Here is a 24,380-nt window from a genome sequence, read left to right on the forward strand (position 1 = left end):
ATGAGTCCCTCGAAGCCCAAGTTAAAGTGAAAAACGGATGAATTACCAAAAAAAAAGGAAAATATAAGATTTCAAGTTGGCATAACATTGTAATCGTCAAAAAAAAAAAATACTACTTCAGCATTGAAAAATCATTGGTAAATTTACAAATGTTGGTATTTTTGTAGGTACATGTAATTGTAATGGGTAGATTAGAAAATTATTCCAACAATGGAGATGAATTGGTTGATTTTTGATACAATGACCACTACATAATACTAAGAAATATCAGCGTTAGGCTTTAATCAGCCATACATTATTCTGCTGCTTCTCGACCAGTTGAAAGCTTTCAGCACGATTGATCAACTACAAGATTCTTTTGCGCAAACCGTCTAGTTGTACCTAGATCGTAAGCAAGTAGTCAATGTCTATAGGGACCAACATCATATAGCAAGGACTGGCAATTTCAACTCCGTACATCGATCAGCCGTTGAACCCGAGATTAAATTAAATGCAATAATGCAAATTGATTTGAAATATGCGTAAATACCTAATTTTCTTTCCACCAGCTTCAAACAGTGGCAGAGAAAATTGCTTTAAATATAACTAATAAATTTACCTCACAAATGAACTAGTGCACGTACGTGGCAGCCGTGGCAGCGTGGCGCAGTGTGGTTAGGAGCTGACGTCATCATAGTGTTGGTTCAAATACCGTTGAAGCTACAGTCGAGGTTCTCCTTGAGACGTCTCTCGTAAGCGACCAGCTCTAGTTATGAACATCTTTCTTTACGAATTATTAAAAGCTCATTCTCGTAAGCGACCAGCTCTAGTTACAGCCACTGTTTCGAATTTTCCGAGGTATTTTCTTTTTCTTTGTCCTTTTTTTATCTGTATAGTTTCTCCGTTTTGTTTGTTTGTTGAACTTTTTTTTTCGCTTTGGGTTGTTTGCCTTTATTCTCACTGCTGAATCTTTCTAGGCTCGCGAGGTTTTTGCGATAACGTATTTGTTGTGGTTGTTGTTACATATCAATGTAGAGAAGATCATCGCAGTCAAAGACTGCCAGGCTTGTCAGGATTTAAACCCTGACCTTTGCGAAACCGGTACAGGGCTCTAACCAACTGAGATGGCAAGACAACTGGGAGATGGTCATTAAATTGGTCTATGATATACCCAGGAAAAATGAATTATATCAATTTCATATATTGAAACTGCAGGATGAAGAAATAAATGTAAGAGGATCATCGCAACAACTGGGAACTGGTCATTAAATTGGTTCATGAATTTCATATATTGAAACTTCTGCAGTTGCAAAAAGGAGTACCAAGAAATAGGCTGCAAATCAAGAGATCTCATGTGCAAGTAGAATAGGTGATGACGTCATTTCGTTACTATGTCATCTCTGATGTCATTGTAACACTGATCATAGGAAATATTCATCTTTGTTTAATACAGCTTTGGTGATCATCTTTCCAAGTCTTTGTAAAGGCGACCTACTGTATACTCAAACTTAGGAGGTTTTGCCGCTGAAAAACCCTATCGAGCCACCTCAACACCGGTCAAATGAGTACCTATAACGCTAGCGGTATGAATTCTACACGCGTGTCATATCCGACCGGACACGAATTAGTCAAGCAATCGTCCCGTGGTAGTGGTCCAGGAGAAAATCCCCCGTCAATATTTATTTAATAAGTCGCTTGCGTGACTAAACAATGTCTCGTCTTCTCCATTGTCTGCTTTCTGCCTGATCGCAGGTTAGTGCAATTACAGTCGAACCATCCGTAAGGCCACCAGCCAAAATGCGAAGATTTGGTGGGTCGCTTACGAAAGTCAAACTGCAATTGTCTCTTTCGAGAAGAGGTGACGAAACTGGCGATACACTTACTTTTTGGAAGAGAACTTATTGCATGTAAAGTTATGATATGTGTTTTTCCGTGTTGTCACTAATTCATGTAGTTCTTCGTATACTCCGAGCAGCGTAGTACATACAGTGAACTTAGAGATCTTACATTGTGTCCAGTGATCGCTTAAAGAGATTAAAAGAACGGAAAATTACGTAACCGCCACCCTAAATAGTGGTCGTTTACAAGGGGTTCTAACCATAGGGCTTCCTGTGCAAAAAAATTTAATGTTTCGGTTAGATGTGCCGCTTATGGGAGCTGGTAGACTGAGAGCAGTCTCTTTTTTCTCTTTTGAGTCACAGTATATCGAGAGCACACTTGAGAGGGGATCCGGAGGGTACTCCCTATAATGGCCTGTACGGGGAGGTTTTCGCCCGAAGGGGAAACCTTTTTCAGGTTCCAGGTATATGAAATGGTAGGGATTTAACGAGCTGAGGGACATGTGAGGGTAAGTAAATCTGATATTCGGTGTATAAAGGACAAAAAGGGCAGTTAAAAGGGATGCCGCGCTCTAAACAAGGTAGGTGAAAGAGGGACCATTTGTCAGTAGAAGGTATAGGAAAGGGGTACTTTATCTGTCAAAAATGGTATATAAAAGGACAAGGCCTTAAAACTCTCTATGGATCCTCCCCGGATAAAACATAATTAGGTAGCCTCCCGTCCCCTCCCCCTCCGGAGATGGGAGAGGCGAAGGCGCGAGGAACGAGGCAAAATTAATTTGCATAATTTTCCTTTTTCACTCGTTGCGTGTGGCTATTGGGAGTTCGTGCCACTGGTTACCCTAGATACATATATTTTCAATTTTTTTTAGAAAGGTAGACAGTTTGAAATGCCAGCTAAATATACGGGAACCTTAATTACGGTCCTTAACTCAAACGATAGTCCATCCTGTGGGGTCAGTAGCAACTACTTACAGGAAAAAGATTTACGATGAATTTTTTCATCAATCTGGATCATAGCCTGAAATTCATCCGATTGCTTCGAGTCGTTTTCTCCTCTCAACAACGTCTGAATCGACCGGCCGTTAATGCCGTCCAGTGACGTCACTCACTACCCGGAAACCGGGTAGTGATTTTGATTGGTTGATTGTCTAAACATTCGCATAATTATGTATAATTATGGATAATTTTAGCGGGATTGTCGCTTGTTATTCAGCGGATCGCATCCTTGGCATTCTTTCGTTTAGTTCAAGCATTTCTATAAGCTTAATCTTTATCTTAAACAGGAAAATAGCCCTTGTCTTCGAAACTGAAATGATAAATTGAACTGCGAATGAGGAATCATTGCGGAGAGTCGGTAGGTTTTTCATTTAGAGCCGCTTTGTGGTTTCGGCGGCCGGTGATTTTGTTTACGTGAAGTTTTCTGAGATCAATGTTATAATTCGACCTTCTTGCTATTTTTACCGTCAAGTGTAATGATTCTGTTAGCTTTTCTTTCTTGTCTCTTTGTTTTTTTTCTTCGTTAAGGACCAAATAGCTTCTTTTTAATTAAAGCAAATCGTTGTGTTTTTGAACTAAGTGTTCCGTTTGTGTGTTTATTTCATTGCGTGATTGCGACCGAGTTTGATTGTAGAATTTAGTACAACCGTTTCAGAGTTGTATTGCATGTAGTTGATAGTTTGAACGTTAAACATGAATTACGATCGAAAAAATAAAGCAGTTCTTTATCATGCAAACATTTCCAAGCGATATTTCTCGGTTTGCCACTTAAAAATCGTGTCTTACTTTTTGCATGAATTAAAGCAAAGGTCAAGGAGTAGTGACGTCACTGGACGGCATTAACGGCCGGTCGATTCAGACGTTACTGAGGGAGTAATAACGACTCGAAGTAATCGGATGAAATTCAGGCTATCTGGATCATCACTTATTTCCTGTTGATCGGTGGGGGAGGGAATGGAGAATCCCCTCGGAAATACGTGAGGAACACGGATATAATTACAAACATGCTATGGAGCTAGTTTGACTGCTGCAGCAGACTATTTAGGTAAAAAGCTGTCTACGTTAAATTGCATATTTCTTTGATTTTGGGGGTAAGAAGGAAATCAGACACTATTGAATTACCCACTTTCTTTGTTTTTATAGTATATAATACCATGCCATTTAATACAGGGTGTTATTTTAATCCCCTTTCACTTATATGACCATTCAGGAACCCATAAGCTCCTGGCCATTGCAGTACCTCTTCCTAGTTCTTATCTTACATCATGGTGTTGAATAATGCCTAGTACGCGTTAAGCTTCCTTAAAAATAAAACTACCCTTAAACCTTGAGGACGACTTCCGTTATGGTGACTTCCTATCGTACAAAGACTTTCCAAAAATCGCCAGGGGACACTCTCACGAGATAATCGTCGCATTCCCACCTGTTAGATGGTGTAAGAAGCCAATGGTAAGCTGCAGCTGCAAAAGCAGTGTGGTCGTATAATCTGTTCTGATCTTTCTCGGCGCCCCATTTGCCAACTTTGTAAGAACCTCTTAGGTATCCCCAATCCTTGCAGACTCTTGCTAACCGCGAGTTATCATTGCTCATGATCACAAACGAGCCACAAGAGGCAGGCATTACATCTGTCTCACCACTGAGGTATTTCACAGCAGCTTCACCTGTACTGTTAGCAGCCGTGGTGATGTGAAATGTACGACCTCCTCTTTTTTTGCAGGTGAATCTTATCCGAGTGAAATGCAAGTGATTTCTCAGCTCCTTCATGGCGCTTTTTGTGAGTACCATCTCCTTGCTGCTTACTCCGCGGTACGATGTCTTAACTGGCAACTGAGTGGGAGATGAACCGTGCGAAACAACGTTGGATACAAGAAGCCATCCCCCTGAAATTCGATAAATGTTCATCATTGGTTTATCAGTCATGTGGGCCAAAACAAGCAGTAATATTTAGTTCAAAATAATTCACACGGCGGAAAACCACGGTGTAGCCTCCCACGGGCAGGAACGAGTGACGAACCCCTAAAAACTTGGGAGGCTACCCACTGTGAGCCTTATCAATGTTTTGCAATATAACTCAGGTGAACTGTACAGTACGGCAACTGATCCCCGCGCCACCGTAAATGGTCCTCAGACCGAAAATGATCCCCAAAATGGACCGCAAATGATCCCCATTGTCGACCACAAATGATCCTGAGAGGAAAATCCTGGAATGGTCAGGACTTAATAAAGTTACTGGTTCATCGTGTCACGTTTATTATCGCAACAAAACATTTTAATTCAACTGAATTAATTTAACAAATAAATGCCAAGACTGAAAAACAAAGAAACCGTAAACAAAACACAAATAAATGCAAACAAAAAAAGATTTTAAATGCAACCAGTAAAACAATAGCTCTTGGTTAATTGCTGGTTTTAAAACATTAAAACTTAACTGAACTAAATTTCACATACTGTAGTTCAATTAGATGTAATACAGGGTAAGAAGAAATTGCTCAAATCCGATCTTTCGGAAACTTCGTATCAACTTTAGAAAATGATAACTTTTGTAACGGCGAAAATCTCTGAAAACGATCCCAGATAAAAGCTCGCTCTAGTACACTGAACCCCATCAGGATAATTCTTTGCTTATAGGTACAAAATTTTCCACTTAATCGTTCCTTCGTTTCTCTTTCCCTAATTTTGTATTTTTGTAACTGTCTGTGTCTCCAGCAGCCAAGACACGGAAAATGAATATACAGGTTTGCGCCGACAGGGTCCTTAGCACTAGACGCAACATTTTCACGAGTTGTAGTTGCTTAATGTATTTCGAAATAAACCAAAAACCTCTATAAAGTGATAAATACAGGGGTCATATTCCGGGGTCATATTTACCTATTCCTAGGCGTTAAAATGAAAGAAAAATTTCTTTCCTAACGTCCTTCCTGTCCTATATGTTCACAGCAACGAAACATCAAATGCTTGAATAACGAAAGAAGAATAAAATGCCAGAAGAAACAGTATTGTTCATTGATTGTTCTACGCGATGTGCAAATTCTCAGCACTTTCACCATCCATGCCTACAATATATTCCATTCCACTACTTTTCACTGGATCACTTACAGTCGACAGTGGGGATCATTATTTTGATTTAGAAGTCGCATTTCACGTGCGACGAACATAATGCATTAATTATAGAAACCCTTATCCATATTGGATAACAATTTTTTTTTAGTGACTGGGAATATTTACAACAAACTGAGTTAAATTCGTCACCATTATATACGACGTCTGAATCAACTGCCGTTTATTTCATTATTTTCATCGACTAAAATAGGTGTTCGGCATTCATAAGAAATTCCATGTTTGAAAGGGGCCTAACATGTTTTCAGCTGAGTGGTTTGCAGGCTGTTATTGAGTTGTTTTTTTCTTTTCAGTGAGAGCAATTCCTATCTCTTTGTAAATCCATTTTATTAATCGGCTTGTGCCACAACTTAAGAATCAGCTGTAATGGCTGATTTTACTTTCCCTTTGACATGATTTGTAAATCAAAAAGAGCGATCAATTTTCATCCACTCATTTCAATAAAAGCAAATGGCATCACTTCTCACTATAACGGAAACCCATGAACGGTGACTTCGTCGTATAAATTTGCGACACCGAAGAAAGACGAAAAAGCTAACCCTTTTTGATCAAATTATTTTAAGGTTTAAACTCGAAGCTTTATATAGTGTAAAATAATTATAATTTACTTTTACCGTTAACACTTGCAACAGCAATAATAATAATAATAATAATAATAATAATAATAATTATTATTATTATTATTATTATTATTATAAAATCCTAAGCAAGGTACCAGTTAGGGGGAGAGGGGAAGCCACTGAACCCTTCAGTTACTGTTTATGGATGACTTGAAGCTGTACGGGAAGGATGAATGTGAGCTTGACTCATTTTTCAATACAGTTCTGGTGTTCAGTACTGATATAGGTATGGAGTTTGGTATTAAGAGGCGTGGCGTTCTCATCTTAAAGAGGGGAAATGTTAAGAAAAGTGTGGGGATTACCTTGCCTGATAATTGCAAAATGAAATCAGTGGAAGAAGATGGTTAAAAGAACCTGGAAATTCTGGAATATGACGATCTATTACAAGGGTACAAGAAAAAAGATTTGAAGGAAGAATATTTCCGGAGACTAAAGACAGTCCAATGTCAGTGGGAAAAATACGATACTTGCAACAAATTCATGGGCTCTGTCACTCGTGAGGCATGGAGCTGGAGAAGTAAACTAAATTAAAGCTGAACTAGAAACCTTGGATAGAATAGAAACAAAAAACAGATAACTGTTTATAGAATGCTGCATCCACAGCTTGATTTTGACCGAACCTACTTTCGAAGAACTTCTGGGGGCCGTAAATTGATTGGCCTGGAGGAGGGTGTTCGCGACGAAGAGATGGGGTTGGCCTATTACATTCTAAACAGCACGGAACCACTGCAAAAAAAGGTAGAACGTGAAGAGGTATTGAAGAAAGAAATTGAGGAAGACCACAAACAGACAAAGAGAAGAAGGAGACTTTAGAGAAGATTGAGAAGTGGAAGACCAAGCCCCTTCAGGGCCAGATATTGCGTCAATTAAACAGGACAAGTCAGAGGTGAGAGGTCATGCGATTGGCTGAAGAAGGGCGATTTGAAAAAGACTGAGACTGAATGTCTTATAACTGCCTCACTGCCTGCGAGCAAGCTCTCCCATTTGGGCGAGCGAAGCGTGTCTCGCGAGAATGCACGAGCGAGCGGCGAAGCCGCGAGGGGCAGCGGAAAGGAGAGCTTGCAACGATCTCTCATAAAATTTCATTTGTACTTCGCGCAGACGAAGGGAAATACAATTGGCTGAAAATGACGTTCCGGAAAACAAAGTTGATTGATAACAGGCCAAGCTGGCACCCCCTTCGTCTGTGTGACAAATGTGGTTCTCAGGGGGATCAGATTGGTACCGAGAACTTGTTTCAGCCCTCAAAGCAGACGAGGGAGCTCGTTTGATTTAGTTCTCGCTAAAAGAATATTGCGAGCCGAGGATAAGTTGGACCGAGTTTATAGTTCTTGTGGAAGGAAAATGAAAACCCTTCATCAATTGTATTCGTTTGTGTCAAGCGCCTTGTTTAGTTCTGAAAACGAGAATGAAAGTGAAGAGAAACTCAAGCGCCTTGTTTAAGTGCTACCTTCCAACGTCTGTTTCTTCGCCCAATTGAATTCCACTGGGTAGAAAAATTCAGAAACATGTACTTGACACTCGTGTAGTTTGACCGTAAAGAAGGTCAAGAGAAAGAGTTGGAAGCAACTGGAGTACAACTTAAGAGAAGCAAGTCCAGGAAAACGCTATTCTCCAGTTCCGGAACGGACAAATATATTATGTTTTTGTCGGTGATTGCGACGAGGAGTAGTCTTTTACACTGCAGTATGGACGACGTTTCAAAAGTAAACGAAACGAGAACCAAAGTATTGAGTTCTCATCCCAGCGGACACGTTGAAGTTCGATGTCCCCGTGGAAAAATAGCATATCATTGATTAAAAACATTGCTTTGATGCTGTTGCAAAAGCAATTCATAAAATAAATAAATAATTCTACGCGCCCTCGGCTGTCTAAACTTGACAGGCGATTGTCACATTTCTACTCAGCGGTGCGTTTGCGGTGACCGTTTTCACGCTTTGCGGAGTCCCGGGGTTTCCGGGGTGCAAATGAAAATTTATGAGAGATCGTTGCAAGCTCTCCTTTCCTCGGCCCCTCGCTCGCACGACGTTCTAGCGAGGCTCGCTTCGTTCGCCCAAATAGGAAAGCTTGCTCGCAGGCTACTTCACAACATCAGGCACTGAGAACGAATGCAAGCAAGGCATCCTTTGAAAAACAGGAGGTGTCTCCGCTCTGCAGATTGTGTGGAGAAAACGATGAGACACGAAATCATCTCAATTGCGAGTGCAGTAAGATAATAGTAACAATAATGTTGCACGAATTATTCACCGGGAAATTTCAAGGAAACATATACAGTAAACACCAGCGAATAAGAACCTGATGGATTGAGAACCTTCTGGCAGAAATTTGCCTCTTTAATACCCCAAAACACAAGAACCTGTTTAGCCAAGCAAGATCAAGCAGGTTCTAATATGTCGGTTACAGTTGGATTATGATAAACAATTTAAAAAGTATAACAAGAAGGAACTTTTTAAAGAATTAGGAATTTAGGAATACGAGATTTTATTCTTTTTAACTCGTTTCTTTTTTTAATATCAGAGACAGATAATTTTCCTTAGTCATGACTTAATTTAAAACGCTGGACTACCTGCAAGAGTTATTGATCGCATCTGTGCCGCAAGGAGTGTATTTGGGAAATCGTTATTGACACAGTGATTGTATTTTTAGAATTTATATAATTTTTAATGTTGTTTAGTGCTTAATCCTTCATTAAATATTTTTGTAAACTATGTACATATTTTTAATTTGAATAGAATTGTTGTTTATTATTTAAAAAAGAAAATACTGTAGTACTAAACTGTAAATAAATTCTGTAATCAGTTTTGTTAGGATTAAAAAATTAAATTGTGACTAAAAACTGCAGTCTTGAGGACTAAACCCAAGTTAATTTACTTTTCTGGTAATCAACAATCTATTATCTCCTTCATAAAAATAAAGAAGCAAATTAAGAATGTACTTAGCCTAAATTGCAAATTCTGTATGAGGAAGTTACGTGGGTTCATCTGAAGAATGTGTTACAACAATTTCAGACTTTCAAGAACAGATCTCACCTCCGTCAATTGTCATGTCGCAATAAACGTTCAACGGGTTTCCACTGTTCTCAGGGTCAATCCAGTACCTCCCTTCTCCTTTAGAGTCACCAGAGTCCCGGATGCTCTTACAGGAATGAGCAGGCAGCTTGGAATTCCAACCCCACCTTGCTGCAGCAAATAATAAAAAAATGACTATATATGGCAAAAATTCACTCCGCCGTGAAGCGATTGTAACTTCAAATTAAATAGACCAGCGTTACTCACGAATTTCGCATCTTTTTCCTTTGTAGTCCGGATGACAATGAGCGGGTTGTTTCTTCCTGTTGGAGGGCGAATCGTGGCAGGAAACCTGAGGAATTAATTTGAAAACCGAATTGAATTTAGAGACATCAAATAATATCTGAAAACTATGGATGACGCCATTATATGCTTTAGTTTTCACCAGTTTTGTTTGCAATATTAGTAAATATGTTGATATATATATGTATACCTTTTCTCTATTTCCTTCCATAAACATTATTTACCGTGTGAGTAGTAACAAACATATACTTTAAGCTGCTTCAAGCCACAGGCAAACCGGTACGACAAATCATATTATTGAAAAGAAAATGTTATCAAAAGTACTATTTACGATATCAGAGTTCTGAAAACATGACTACTGAAATTCTTATAATATCAGTAACTTCATAAGGACGCCTCGAAAATCAGAGATCTTAAGCCGGAAGTTTAAGAACTTAAGAGCCAATGTCTGTAATTTTCGAGAATCGGTTGACAGTCGTGAATTTTTGAATTTCTTCATATTTTGCTGAAATAATCTCTATAGTACACTAATTTCAAAAATCACGTTAAAACTTGTAACAGCTTTTTATTTTTTCAGGAATCAGGCAAAGTTTGAAAAACTCTAAATCGGCGCTCTTTCGAGTATGACATTAGCGAAAATTGAGCATTTTCTTCGCGCTCGTACATAAAAACGGAATAATATCTCTAGATGAAATCAAGTCACAAAACAGACACACATTTTTACTCTATAATTCAGCAGTTAACTTTAAATAAACCGTTTAAATGTGACTGTACCGGCCGCAAGAAGAATCACGGTTTCAGCACTTTTCAAAAATGGCAAATTTGACCTAACTTCACCATCGTAAAAACCCAGTTGGTACACGGAATTTCAATATGAAACAAGAACTGTATTGAAGCATATCCTTTGCTGTTGTTCGTGTTAAAATATTTCTGGCGGCATTCCAAATGCACACCGTCGAGAGACCAAAACCTGAAGGGTATTTTGACACCAGGAAAGCGCGTGCAACAAGCAAGTTTCAACGCTTGGAATATTAATCCTTCGCAAACCTAAGTTACTTCGACATTTAAACCCTAGTCAGAGTTGTAACGGTTTCAGATTATATTTGGGCGTTTCTGTTCGGTTTAACATGATTCCTTTCAACTGATTTTTGCGATAAACCATAATGAAGAGACGAATACGCAGTTCAAATCACAGTTAGTAGAGGGGAATATTGTCGAAATACTCGCTTGCTATAGTTTTAATCGTATTGAAACCTTAATATCAGAAAAGTTATTTACTTACCTGAATTTAAATGCTAGACGGGGTCACAGTACCGCTTACTAAATTCACGTCACGGCAGAATCGAAGTTAAGTTTGTATATGTTTTCAATCTGTCAACGCGAGGGAAGATGACATTCTGGAAGTGCGTGACGCGTAACGCGCCGAAAAAGAAATTCCTGGTATAAGTGTTTTACGGTGCAAGTCTTTGTTGTATGTTCGTATAGCATCTCGCACATATTCAAACTTGGTTTGTGGCGCCTGTGGCCCCAGTAATGCTGAACGTATTGCGATCATAGAAAAGATGTCGTGAGTCACTTGGTATGCTCCTGACTTGTTAGTCACGTGAGTATGTAGGGCAATAACCAAACATCGACCCTACCATGCTAATGATAAAAGTAAGGTTTTCTGCATTTACGTTAGGTGATCTTTGTTTGATCCACAAAATTGGCGCATGAAAATAAGAGTTTTTCCTCACCACCTCTAAATGTTTGGTTCCGGGTAGCGGTGCCAGAAATCACGTGGTACCGTTCTAGATCAACCTACTGGCTGCTCACAGAGGGGTCCATAAAGGCACATTGATTGATGACTGCGTATGGCCTGAACTGAAAATGATATACGCAGACGTTTTCTAAGCGACGAATGTGCAGCTTTTACACTCCTCTTTCGTTTCGAAAATAGACGAGCCGCGAGCGAAGCGAGCGGGCGAGAGAGAGCCCATTGCTCTACTGGTCAATAAATCCCCCGCGGCTTTTATTTTCATACGCAAAATCGACGATCTCCAAAGAGAAAATAGATCGAAGATCTCTAATGAAACAGTAGAGGGTCTGTGAACAGGCTACGAAGGTGCTTGCTATTATTTTAGTGAACTTTGCAAGAGGTCTCAGGTGATTATGCTAACGTCATGAAAAGTCTACTTTAGGGAAGGAGGAGGAGATGGGTGGGTTGGTTGGCATTGGGTTCTCCTTTAGGATCAACCCTACACATAACGTGCAAAAATTCATGTCTTTATCACTACATTTAGAGCTAACAGACTTTGTTTGATCCACAATTTTGGCGCATAAAATCAAAAGTTTTTCCTCACCACCGCTAAATGTTTGGTTCCGGGTGGCGGAGAACAAAGCACGTTGTACCGTTTCAGAACAGCCTACTGGCCATGCTGGGCTGCTCATTTAAAAGGAGTCCGTAAAGGCACATTAATTGATGACTCTGTGCGGCCTGAAGAAAATTATATACGCAGACGTTTTCTGAGCGACGAAGGTGCTGCCTTTACACTTCTTTTTCCTTTCGAAAATGGCCACGGACTTCTCTCCTCGCTCCTCGCCGCTAGGCGGTCGTTTTTGCCTGAGAGATACCACCACGAAGGAGTTTTAGCACACAAGTCACTGCAGGTGCAGACCTAGGAAAAGGGCATTCTCCATCTGAATTTTTAAATCGAAATGAAAGGCTGTTTTCAGCCTTTTATCTCTTTTCTCCGCAACGTATTTGGTTAAAAGATAGTAAGTAAAATGGCTGAGGCACTTTAAAGCATTTTTTTCATTTTCGCGACGGATTTTGACGTTATGAAAAAGAACTTGTCAGTGAATTGGTTTATTTTCTAGCCTGCGAACAAGTGCCGGGGGGATGGCGGCGGATAGAGCCAGGTGACTACACCTTTTTTCAGGCGGGAGCTAGCAGTACGTACATTCTGGTCTACCCCATACTGTGTAGACTGGCCTTTAAGGGCCTCTGTTCGGGGGGCGAGGGATCAGTACAATTCGTCAACAGCAGGTTGAGGTCTCGCCAGAAGATGCCCTTGCTGCAGAGGAGCAAAGCAATACTACTTTCAGTAATTTAAACATGTTAAATACTTGTATTTCGCTCATCAAATGTGTCCATTGTCCATTTTCGATTTGTGGTTTTTCAGGAATGTTCTTTTGCGGAGCATTGGCCAATCTTCTTTAAACAGCTTTACTCGTTTCCATTTCCCTGCTCTACCCTCATGTTGCATATGGCGTACGTGTGTACCTAAATCCCTCAGTTATTCATACTGAGGTGATCGATAAAGAAGTCTATACGCTAAGCGGGGTTAAGATTAGTTTATTACAAGCAAAGGCGCAGAAGGCTAAGTGCAAATAAAGAAAACTAGTGTGAAAAGTTTTGCAGACTCGGCTTACTCTATTTGTTTTCTTTCTCTATTTGAGTTTCGGCTGGTGACACCCTAAAATCAAGTTTAGTTCCACATGTTTTGGGAATATAAAATATAAAACTAAAAAAACAGTGTTAATTGTACACTCGTGCGATCATTTATCCTTGTCTGTACAGTTGCGTGACCAGACTCAAATTACACACGGGCTTTCATCATGCACCACAGCGTTTAGTCTGAGGCTAAACGACGGAAGATTTCAGTAAACTGTGGCCACTTGTGGTTGAAACGACTGTGGTAAGTAATTCTTAGAGATCTCGAATCCTATTTAGAGCTAGCACGCCGTTTCTAGCGGCTTTATTTTAGGTGCAGAAACTCGAAGTTAATATTTACACTCCATGAGAACTTAACAGCGTTGTCTTTTTCAGCTACTTGCGTGCAATCAAATGCAGTGTTAATCTACTTAGTTCTTTTTTATAACCATAAAATTGAAAATCGTTTTTCAAAAGATTTTTAGAGCTTCCCGTAATGTGCCCCTTGTAAAAGAAGCTAAAATAGCAAAAACTTTTGTGTGCCTACACTCGCGGCTAGCTTGTTTTCAGCGTTCCAACGTGCGAAACTACGCTGCACGTTTCGGTGTCTCAGCGACGCACTTTTGTAATGCCGCCAAACATTTTTTAACACAAGAAACGGCAAAGAATATGCTTTAAAATAGTGTTTCTTTCATGTTGAAATTCCATGTATCAGTTGTTTTTTTCGATGGTGAAGTTAGGTCAAATTTGCCATTTTTGAAAAGAGCCGAAATCATGTTTCTTCTTGCGGCCAACACAGTCACATTTAAACAGCTTATCTTAAGATAATTGCTGAATTATAAAGTACAAGTCAGTGTTTTCCTTGTGACTTGATTTCATTTAGAGATGTCATCCCGTTTTTATGTACGAGCGCGAAGAAAATGCTTAATTTTCGCTAATTTCATACTCGAAAGAGCGCCGATTTGGCGTTTTTCAAACTTTGCCCGATTCAGGAAAAAATAAAAAGCCGTTACAAGTTTTAATGTGATTTTTGAAATAAGTGCACTATAGAGATTATGTGGGCAAAATATGAAGAAATTCAAAAATTCACGACTGTCAACCGATTCTCGAAAATTACAGACATTGGCTCTTAAATATTTGTCTGTTACTGTTTTGAAATACGATAAAACCGAACAGGGTGACCGTCGTAAACAACAAGTTCTTAAGTTGTTTTTGGTTAAGGTTTTTTCTAGAGGTTTTTTTTATAATAAAGCTCAGCTATAACGCGCACTCTGATTGGTTGAAAAAGGATAGTTTAGGATAGTATAAAACACGGAGCTAACTGCCGTCTTAAGGACTAAACCCAAGTTAATTTGTCATCATCGCGAGACTACAAGATCACCTCTGCGAAGTGGTCGGCGGATCTTATCTTATTTTCAGATTCAGTTTTTTTCGATCGGAAGCTAAAGCAGTTGTTTTCAAATTGTCAATCTACCACGGCTATTGAAAACTTAAGGTTTGAAATATATTTTCGTTTTAGTCGAATTCAAACATACAGAATTTTTCAATTCTCACGGAGATTGTTTGCTAAACACCAAACTTTAAGTTCCTAGTGTTGGATTTTCAGTAGCTGGTTAATTATATAAGATCGCACAAAATTCGGCTCTTATCAACTGTAGTTTTTTGTTTATTTTTGTCATAGTAATATCGATTTTCCTTAAAACTACATTTCGACAAATTTCAATCCATAGCCAATTACTGGTGAAAATTTTAAAGCGATCCGACAAGGAAAAGCCCTCTTTTAAGGGGATTGAAAAATATCGATATGGCCTCAGGAAAACTGTATCGAAACACCGTAAGGCTTCTTTATTTGTTAAGTGAAAAGCCATGGTTGATGTTCAATCATTAGAACTGACCTTTACAGGTCCATAATAAGAGGATCCGTTCATCTTTTTGAAGCTTTCCGGCGTCATCTTCCATGTTTTGTTGTTCAGCTCACAAAGTCGTTCTGCAATATCTGCACCAGGATGAACATTAAATGACTTGCAGCTGTTATTTCTGTGGCATTTTTGGTGACATTCAAACTCGTCAACAACGGTAGACGTATTCATGACATGATCAACTAAAATATGGTCTGAAAGACAAAGTAATGAAAAACGAAGGAATATGAAACAATCAGTATGGTTAAATATGAACCAGGGACATAGAGTTTTTTATTGAATTATACTGTACATTTTATGATAAAGTATATTCTTTCTTGCTAATTAAATACATTCGACGTTCGTCAGAAGTAAAAATAAAGTGAAAACAGTTATAAATGATTTTAACATGAGACAAGTCGGCGGAATAATGGAAATGCTTTCAAAGTGCTTTTTTGTGCGAGTTCAGTATCTTAGAAGTAAAAGATGTAATAAAAAAATTCTACTTTAGACTAAAACTAGTAAAACAAAGGTATTGAAAAAGGTCTCGAAAAACGTTTTATAAAGCCGCAAGTGTTAACTTACCAGTCCGAGTTTCAAAAACGCTCGCACAGTAGTCCGAGTTAGATAACACCAGCAAACTTGCGATCAGAACGTTAACAGTCAGAAAAAACAAATGAGCCGCGAAGTTGCCATCGACAGAAAGTTTTTTGCTGAACTTCACTGTAGCTACATGTAAGTGCACTATTACGTTTCAGCCTTATACTTTGAGTGTTCCGTTTCAGTTTGTTTTAACTCTATTGCAGTGGCAGTTCCCGGACGGCGCAATTTGTTAATTCATGAGTGTATTTGGAACGGCTAAATCAAAATTTGAAAATCGAGCTTAACTATATTTTCAACTAAGCCTGTAAAACAAATGAACTTTTTTGTTCGAGGGAACGTCTCATGAGTTAAAAAAGCACAGTAATATGAAAAAGCAATAATATGCAACGAACGAATTCTATTAATAACACGCCCCAGAGAACATTTGCATTACCGGCTGTCAGAATCCAGGACGGGTATTCTTACATGTGACTGCCGAGCTAAAAGATATAAATTATTCTGAAACACTAATGCCGATTTACGGCCAGACTCAATCGAAGCTCAGGGAAATAAATTGGCTATTGCTATGGTATGTCTATTGTGCATTCATAGGGAAATAGAGTGGGGCAATTGAACCATAGGGGTAAAATTAAAGAGATGGATGACTGAACCAGTTTTTGGCCTGAATCCATCAGCTAAGTGCAGTGTTGATATTATATTTCATTATTAAGATGTCTCTTTTCATCTTTTTAGTCGAGGGATTCTTAATTAATCGACCGCCACTAAGCTAGCCCAAATACGCTGCGTGAGCAGGTTGCATTTCCCAAAATGCAAAAATTTAAGAATGGACGGGGGAAGATCGATCTATGGTTCAACTTGGACGTTACGTAAGCGTAACGCGACTGTTGTCAATTAAACCCTCTATCCTCCGAATTCCGAGTGACACTCCACGCGAAAACCAATTTCGTTCTTCCAGTGAAAAAGGGGTAAAGGGTGTTTTATTTGTTGTTATGTGGTTTGGTTTTGTTTGAATTCGTTACTGAATTTTGCAAAGCGTTTTTTGACATTTATTTAGGTTATAGATACTAATGAAATGCCAGGATTTTTCCTCTTACTAAAAAATCATATCTTCATCGCGCGCAGTGAAGATAATATTTTTATTTTTCACGTGTGGGGATATTTGGTGTCGCCATGGTTACTAACATGATTAACCAATTACAAGAGAGCTTCCCGTTTTTAATAGAGTTTTCGAAGTTTTCACGAAAAGCTGAACTCGTCCGGACCCTGTGGAACAGGCTAAACATTTTTATTTTCTCATTGGTTTATTGATTAAGGCTTAGTTCACACACCAGATAGCTTTTCGTGTCGACACTCTCTTCTCCGCAGATGCATCCGCAGATGAGCTTTTATGTAGGAATTTCATCACTATCTATAGAATAAACAGAACATTACATGGCCGCTTGGGGATACGAATTTTATCTTCTCGTGCTGAAGTATCTCTCACTCGTTCGCTTCGTTCACTCCTGAGAGATACTTTCAGCACTGGAAGCAAAAATTCGTATCCCCGCGCGGCCATGTAATATCCTCTATACATAGGCTTCGGTCACCATTAAATACGACAAAATAATTAAAAAAGGTCGCGAAAGAAATCGCGAAAAGTTCGCAGACTGAAAAAAAAAAGCGTAAATGTGGATCGCAGCTAACACAGGCTCCGTACGGGTACAGAGAGCACAAATGAAGCGTAACGCCACCGTTCTCAATCAAACCGTCGATCCTCCGAATTCCGAGTGATACTCCACGAGAAAACCAATTTCATTTTTCCAGTGAAACATGGGTAAAGGGTGGTTTTGCATTAATTCGTCAGTGAATTTTGCAAAGCATTTTTGTTGGCTTGTCATTAGGTTAGGTTCGGACCCCATTAAGTTCAAAATAATAATTAAAAAAGGTCGCAAAAGAACTCGCGAAAAAACAGGCTCCATACGGGCACAGAGAGCACAGACAAGACTTAAAAAAGCTGCCCTAACCGAGTTAAATGGGGAGAAAGATCGAAGATGTTGTCTAATTTGGATGTTGATTGTCATTGGCTAGGAAACTAAGAAATCACTCGGCTGGTTTTGCAATTTAGGCAGGGGGAGAAGTTGAAGTTTTTGTGAGACGAGTCGAATTGCTATTTTGGTCGACCTTACTTCAGTTTTGGGTCACAACCGTCGAACTTGGCTAAGCGTCTAACTAAGTTCAAAGGTAACAAAGGGCGTGAAACAATTTTACAGTCGTCGGTAGAAGCCTGCTTTGCAGAAACCCGTTGATAACAGACAATTCTCATTGTTCCGTTAAATTGCACAGTATATTCTTGAATTTGTAATGAATAAACAAGAACAAACGGAGGCATATGCAGAAAACAGTAGTGTTTAACATGAACCTAGAACATACATTTATTCAGTTTTATAGCAGAACAATGTTATGACCTTTCGTGATAAAGAGATGTACTGGCTTGCAAATTGCGATTTGATACAAGCGCGAATCGTCAAAAGTAAAAAAAAAAAGTGATAAAAGTTGTAGGTAAGTTTAACACCAAATATAGTCGGGAAAAGGAAATGGATTTAAAATGCTTATTGTGGGAGTTCGTCATTTCAGATTTATTAAAATGGCTAGTATTAAATAGATGGAATAAGAAACCGTCTACTTTAGAGTAAACCCCGTTAAATAACGGTATTTTGTTTGCGCCCAGAGACACGACAAAGTTTTCGAAAACCGTTCCGTAAAGCCACACGTTTTAACTTACCAGTCTGAGTTTCAAAAACGCTGGCACAGAAGTCCGAGTTAGATATCACCAGTACCACTGCCATCAGAACATTAACAACCAAAAAGACTAAACCAATGAGCCACGAGGCAGCCATTGACGGAAAAATGTTTGGCTTAACTTTGCTGTAGCCACGTCTGTTTGCACCAGAAAATACACACCAGCCTTATACTGTGGTTGCTCAGTATCAATTTGTTTTGTTTTTGAACTCCTTTGCGTTGGCAATTTCAAGCAAAGCAATTTATAATTCATAAGTGAATCTGTCACTACTAAATAAACATGCTTAAAAAGATTTTACTTATAATAGTTGAGCTAAACTTCATTATCAGGGAGGCCTATAAAACAAGTGTAGTTACTTTTTTGTTCAAGGGAACGTCTCATTTAAAAAGAAGCACAGTAAGATGAGAAAGCAGTAATGTATGCACCGGGTGAATTCTAGTAATAATACTGATTCCCTCAGGGAAACCTTGCATTACCGCCTGTTAGAGTCTAGGACCGGGGTCCTTAAATGTTACTGAAAATTGAAAAGTGAAACTGATAATTTTTCATTATTCTGAAATACTATTGATTTTAAGTCAGACTCAAGCGAAGCTGAAGGAAATAAATTAACTATTGCTTGTGCATATCTATTGGGCATGCATAGGGGTAAAATTAAAGCGAGACTTGATTGAACCAGTTTTTGGCCTGGCTCCATCTGCTAAGTGCAGTATTGATATAGTATTTACAGTAATTATTAAGAGCAGTTGTCTGTAAGATTCGAACTATATTGAAAAGTCGCTGCCACACTATCTCGCCGAATTGGCTAAAAATTGGCATGTAGACTTGATTTGGGGTCTTTTATAAGGAATAGGTAACTTTAGGTTCTAATTCCTCCTATTTGGGAAATTATCGACATGGCCGGTTTTTGGGTGCCTCGGACCGGCGCCATATTGATTAATAGCAGATGTTTTTGAGCCTTCGACTACAACCCTGACTTCAAAGCTAATCTTCCTCTGCCGATACACATTGAGAGAACTATCCCTCTTTATTGTATTTTTAGAAACTACTTCGAAATTGATAACGTTTTCGCAACGATCGATTAAACTTTTGCTTAGTATACTTTTTGAGTTTTTTACGCCTGCAAAATTTCACAAATTCAAAGGCGTATATCTCCCTTGCCACATCGCATTGAAGCTTGCCACTCTGCCTGAATACTCATTGCTTGTAGTTAAATCGAGTTCGTTAATAAAAAAAATTGGGCAAATTTAACCGAGCAGAAACAAAGTAATGAATGGAAGCGTGTTCTGACGACTTTGTCAATAAGCTTTGCACCGAATACTCGCCAGGTGTTGCCAACATAATAATCGATAATGGAGTTTCTGTCACTAAATCTGAGTGATCTGTATGATAAAATTAGCCTCTGTAATATTAGCGATAACTCTGCTGCGAAAAACAGTAAAAAAGGGCAGATTGTATAAGGAAAAGGAAAATGAATTTGTTATATTTATGCTACGACGCGTAAACAAAATGCAACCATCACAGTCGAACTGGAATTTTCCTGATTTTCCTCCAGTTCCTTTATCGAAACCAGAGCTTTTAAAATTAACGATAATAATGAAAATTGAAATGTATTACCTTACTCGACGACAAAGATGCCAATTTCCATCTTGATCGAAAAAAAGTAATACAGTATTTTCCCACGCATATCGCGGGTCGTCACGTTCCTTGCATTGCGTTACAACTCACGTGAAACCGCCTGCCTTTCAAACAACTGAACTGAAGAATCCGTGAAAATCTTAGCCAGGCAATAAATAATCGAAGTTGATATAAGTTTTCTTTATTGTAGTGAGCGAGGATGCGATGATAGTTCCAGCTACATGTGTTTACAGCGTTTGAAGATTCGCTCAAAACTCATAAGACATGAGCCGTTGAAATAAACATCATTACTTCCGGTTTTACAAATTGAGCGTTGGCAAAGTAATAAATAGACTCAATCCATCTTGTACACCATTATAAACGGTTTCGTGCAAAATTGTCAGGTATTTTGTTCCAGTCACGAAGCTCGTTTTGAGGAGATTCTTGGTTTTTCTATAAAGTGTTTTGTGATAAACGGGAAAATTGGTTTGGAATGGGTTGAGAAGAATGAGGGATGAGCACAGGAGATAAAAAAATCCAGTCATCCCACCGAGGGGCTTTGATACTGTGCGCAAATGCCCCACCCTAAGGACAATTCCAGATTTTCGTTTTCTTGAAAAAGCTTAAAATCTAAGTAAAGAAAACAACAAAGAAAATTCAGTTAGCGACCAGAGTGCCGATATCGCGAACAATAAGGGTGTTCTTTCATGGAGTGATTGAAGTTGTGTCTGCAGTTTAATGCAAAATCATTCACCATGCTCACGTACCTTTCGACAACATAGGTGTACCGATCGACGTAATATCAATGGTAAAAAACGAACGCTTTTTACTGTAGGAAGATGACGTCATTATACAAAAGGCGTCTTCACTTTGGCATCCTCAATTTCAAACCGTCAAAACCTAATTTTCTCTGCTTGTCAACTGAAAAACGCCTCTAAGGACAAGCAGTGGTAATGTGCTTGTTATGCATCAGTCAATTCCACCTGCGCCCAGCCCCCCCCCCCCGGGCAACTGCGGGGCATTTGCCCGCCTTGTCAGTCCCGGGGGTGGGGCATTTGCAAATGTTGCACTGCCCGGGGGCCGGGCATTTGCCAACCTCCGGGCCAATCCCGAGCTTTTGTCACGCACGCGGTTTCCTATCAGAATATAAGGTTTTACTGGAAGAAAAGCAGATTGACTCATTTGTCAAGGACAGAAATAAATTGTAGAGGGTTGTAAAGGCATTTTCTCGATTTTAAATGTATGTATGCATTTCTTCATTGCTTATCAAGCCAGAATTACGTAGCGAAATTGGAGCTATCGATGTGAATCAACGTTTTTTGGTTATTGAATCAAATTTCTGTTGATATTATTTGAAGAACATCCTTTCATATTTATAAAACTATTCATAACATATAACTTTACAGCGCTCTATTAATTTTAATGTCAATAATTTTATACCAATACTAAAACCATATTAAAACTGGTGCATGTCGTCGCGGCGTAAAAGTCTTAATTAGAATCCTCGCGCTATTACAAAAGAAGACGTTAATTAAACCAAAAAAATCGCATATTAAAATGCTTAAAACAGCACTATTTGACTGTGCGATCAATGAAAAATGTTGCAGTGTTGACGGAGGACGGGGCATTTGCCCTCTTTTTTCGTCCCCACCCCGGGGAATTTGACAGCTCAAGAGTCCCCACCCCCGGGAATTTGCCATCCAAGGCAAAAAAAGTGCTAATGCCCGGGGGTCAGCCCGGGGGGGGGGCCTGGGCGCAGGTGGAATTGACTGATGCATTAGTAAGACGTCCAGCCTAAGGAGACATTCATAATTAACTTGAATTGGTCAATGCATTAATAAACAAATACTTTCTCCTTTAGCCTTAGGGACAGAGTTCAAAAGCCCAAAATATTTTTATCTCAGCTCTAGCATGTGTTGTCTAGCGATTTGCCTTGAGCTTCTCTGAATTTTCCAGATCAAACAAGCTGTGCCCATCGTACATAATCTTGCCTGCGCTCCCTTGAAAAATTGCACCTGATCAGAAGCCTTCAAGTTCATCGTCTGCCGCGACAACTTCATGATCTATTTTAAGGGGTGATTTTCTGGAACTATCCTGTGGTTTGTCCTTTCTGGTCGTCACTATATTAGCGTGCGCGTTTCAATTTCTCTCCAGCAAAAGTCTCTATCAGGAGCGTAGCCAGGATTTTCCAGGTGTGCGCACAAAAACTTACCCTAACTTCACACTTGGTTCTCCCGTAACGTTTCACCATTACATTTGCCAATTCTGTTAACTAGGTGAGGTTATGCGTGGATGGAATGGCACTTGCAATCGGTGAGAAAATTAGGTTAAACACTTTGCCCTCAAGGACGGCTCCCCCGTTTTGCTGACACTTTCTACCTTAGAAGGGAAAAGTGGAGCTTTGCCTTCCCCACTCCCTGTAAACAATGTCGTTCGGCTGTTCAAACTTAAACTACCCAACTTTAATTTTTAATAAAAGTATAAAGGCAGGAATCCAAACTGTTTGCAAATGTTCTTCAAAATGTACGCCATTTAAATGGCGTCTTTCACTGATTTCAACACGAAGATTTTGAAGCAATGTCTAGTGAGTACGGGGGCTAATGCTCCATCGCAAAAATTTGAAATTAAAAAGTCTGAAAAATCTTGTATAATAGGAGTACACATTTTTACTTATTTTATAGAGTTGTGAAAAAACACAAAATTGTTTCTTCTTGAATTTGTTATACTCTCATTCAGTTTGAGTGTTTTCAGTCTTTCCGATACGCCCGTCAGGTATCGGAAATTACTGTAAATGATCGATTAAGCGCCGCGGCGCTTATTTCATTTTCCATGTTAAGGCCGAGCGCTTATTAGGGAGCGGCGCTTATTTCAACTACAGGTGAAACACAAAGGGGAATATAGAGAGAACTACGAGTTGGGCAAGAAAAATTACAAATATGCACACCTCGAACTGTTATATGAACCAGGTTTCGAAAGTTTCCGTACATTAAAACCTTAGAACTCACGAGTGGGTCGTGGTCTTGTTTGTCAAGCAATATGGTTTTGATATCTTTTCATATCAAGCGCCGTAACAAAGGTGGGGCGTTTATTTGTAAATCAAATTAGCGCGGCGGGGCTTATTCCAGAGCGGCGTTTATTCGAGTAGCGGCGTATAATCGATCCTTTACGATAATTTCCCTTTTCTTCGGAAAAAAAGGAAAAAAAAAATGAAAGATTTCCCCCTAGTCCCCGTCTTAGACGCTTTCATGTGCATTGGTTAAATTTTCTTTTCATAATAACCTACTATGCTGATAATCACGCATTCTGACGTCATTCATCCTTAAAACATTGGTTTATTGAAGAAAGAATGGAGTAAAAGTCTCTTGAGGCGTTTGTGATTTTATAAACTACTTGACGCGGTCCTTCTTTTTACGGCTTTTGTCCGTTGGTGAAATTGCTACTCGGCTTTTCTTGGATTGAAAAGGCCGGGCTCTTTCTAAACGTGGCGTCGTTTATGGGACCTCAGTATACAGAACAGAATCAGCCGATGGCAAACAACGACAAGGCTTTTATGTGGTAAGTTACAGTGATGAAACTTGCCTTGAGATGGTCATATTTTTGTACGTACACTGGACGAAAAATTGAATTTAATGATATTTGCTTCAAAGACAAATCTAAGACAAATCTGATGTCAGATTTGTCCAGCCATCAAATGTCCCAAATGTGAGAAAAATCTGTTATCACATTTGTCTTGAGGAAATGTGAGACAAATGTGATTCAAATATGCCATTATATTTGCCCTTGTACAAAGATATCTTAAAACAAGACAAATACGAGAAAAATAACTTTTTGACTTCTCGTTCCAGTAAAATCGCTATATGATTTTCTGAATTGTTTAGAAACAAGGCTATCGTTTGTCTCATTAATTAATTAATTTATTTATTTGGTTGTTTTTGGCGCAATTGGTAACCCTTGTCAAGTACTCGTAGATGCATGTAGGTGTAGATATGTAGAAATTTCAATGAGGGATTTTCTGGCTAGCTATTATTGCGCCTTACTCACACTGGATCAATGCTCCAATCAACTTACCGTACTTTATACGCTGATTAAAACGTTTACAGAGGCTCGTTATATCGAGGTTCCACTGTATTCAAGTAAAGTCAAGTCAAGTGAACTTTATTTAGGCAGAGTGGCCCTATCAGCCATTGGCTGGTATCACTAGGGGCCC

General features: G+C 39.1%; 1 protein-coding gene across 1 annotated transcript; it reads right to left on the reverse strand.

The window, feature by feature from the left end:
* Nucleotides 1-4,006: 4,006 nt before the first annotated feature.
* On the reverse strand, nucleotides 4,007-18,705 carry LOC140936022 (uncharacterized). Its single transcript, XM_073385603.1, has 5 exons — nucleotides 18,542-18,705; nucleotides 15,175-15,392; nucleotides 9,829-9,913; nucleotides 9,583-9,732; nucleotides 4,007-4,696 (listed from the first exon to the last, which is right to left on the reverse strand). Exons 1-5 carry the CDS (start codon nucleotides 18,654-18,656, stop codon nucleotides 4,173-4,175), a joined length of 1,092 nt encoding a protein of 363 aa, XP_073241704.1. The 5' UTR covers nucleotides 18,657-18,705; the 3' UTR covers nucleotides 4,007-4,172.
* Nucleotides 18,706-24,380: the final 5,675 nt, after the last annotated feature.

This window comes from Porites lutea, chromosome 4 (genome assembly GCF_958299795.1).
Source record: "Porites lutea chromosome 4, jaPorLute2.1, whole genome shotgun sequence".
Classification (NCBI taxonomy): Eukaryota; Metazoa; Cnidaria; class Anthozoa; order Scleractinia; family Poritidae; genus Porites; species Porites lutea.

Bases quoted from the DNA above. Each gene is read 5' to 3' on its own strand.
- LOC140936022 (XM_073385603.1), bottom strand. From the start codon at position 18,656: ATGGCTGCCTCGTGGCTCATTGGTTTAGTCTTTTTGGTTGTTAATGTT. The intron at 9,914-15,174 runs GTCAGTTCTAAT...TTAATTCCTCAG, and splicing joins CTTATTATGGACCTGTAAAG to GTTTCCTGCCACGATTCGCC. The intron at 9,733-9,828 runs GTGAGTAACGCT...TATTTGCTGCAG, and splicing joins AGGAAAAAGATGCGAAATTC to CAAGGTGGGGTTGGAATTCC.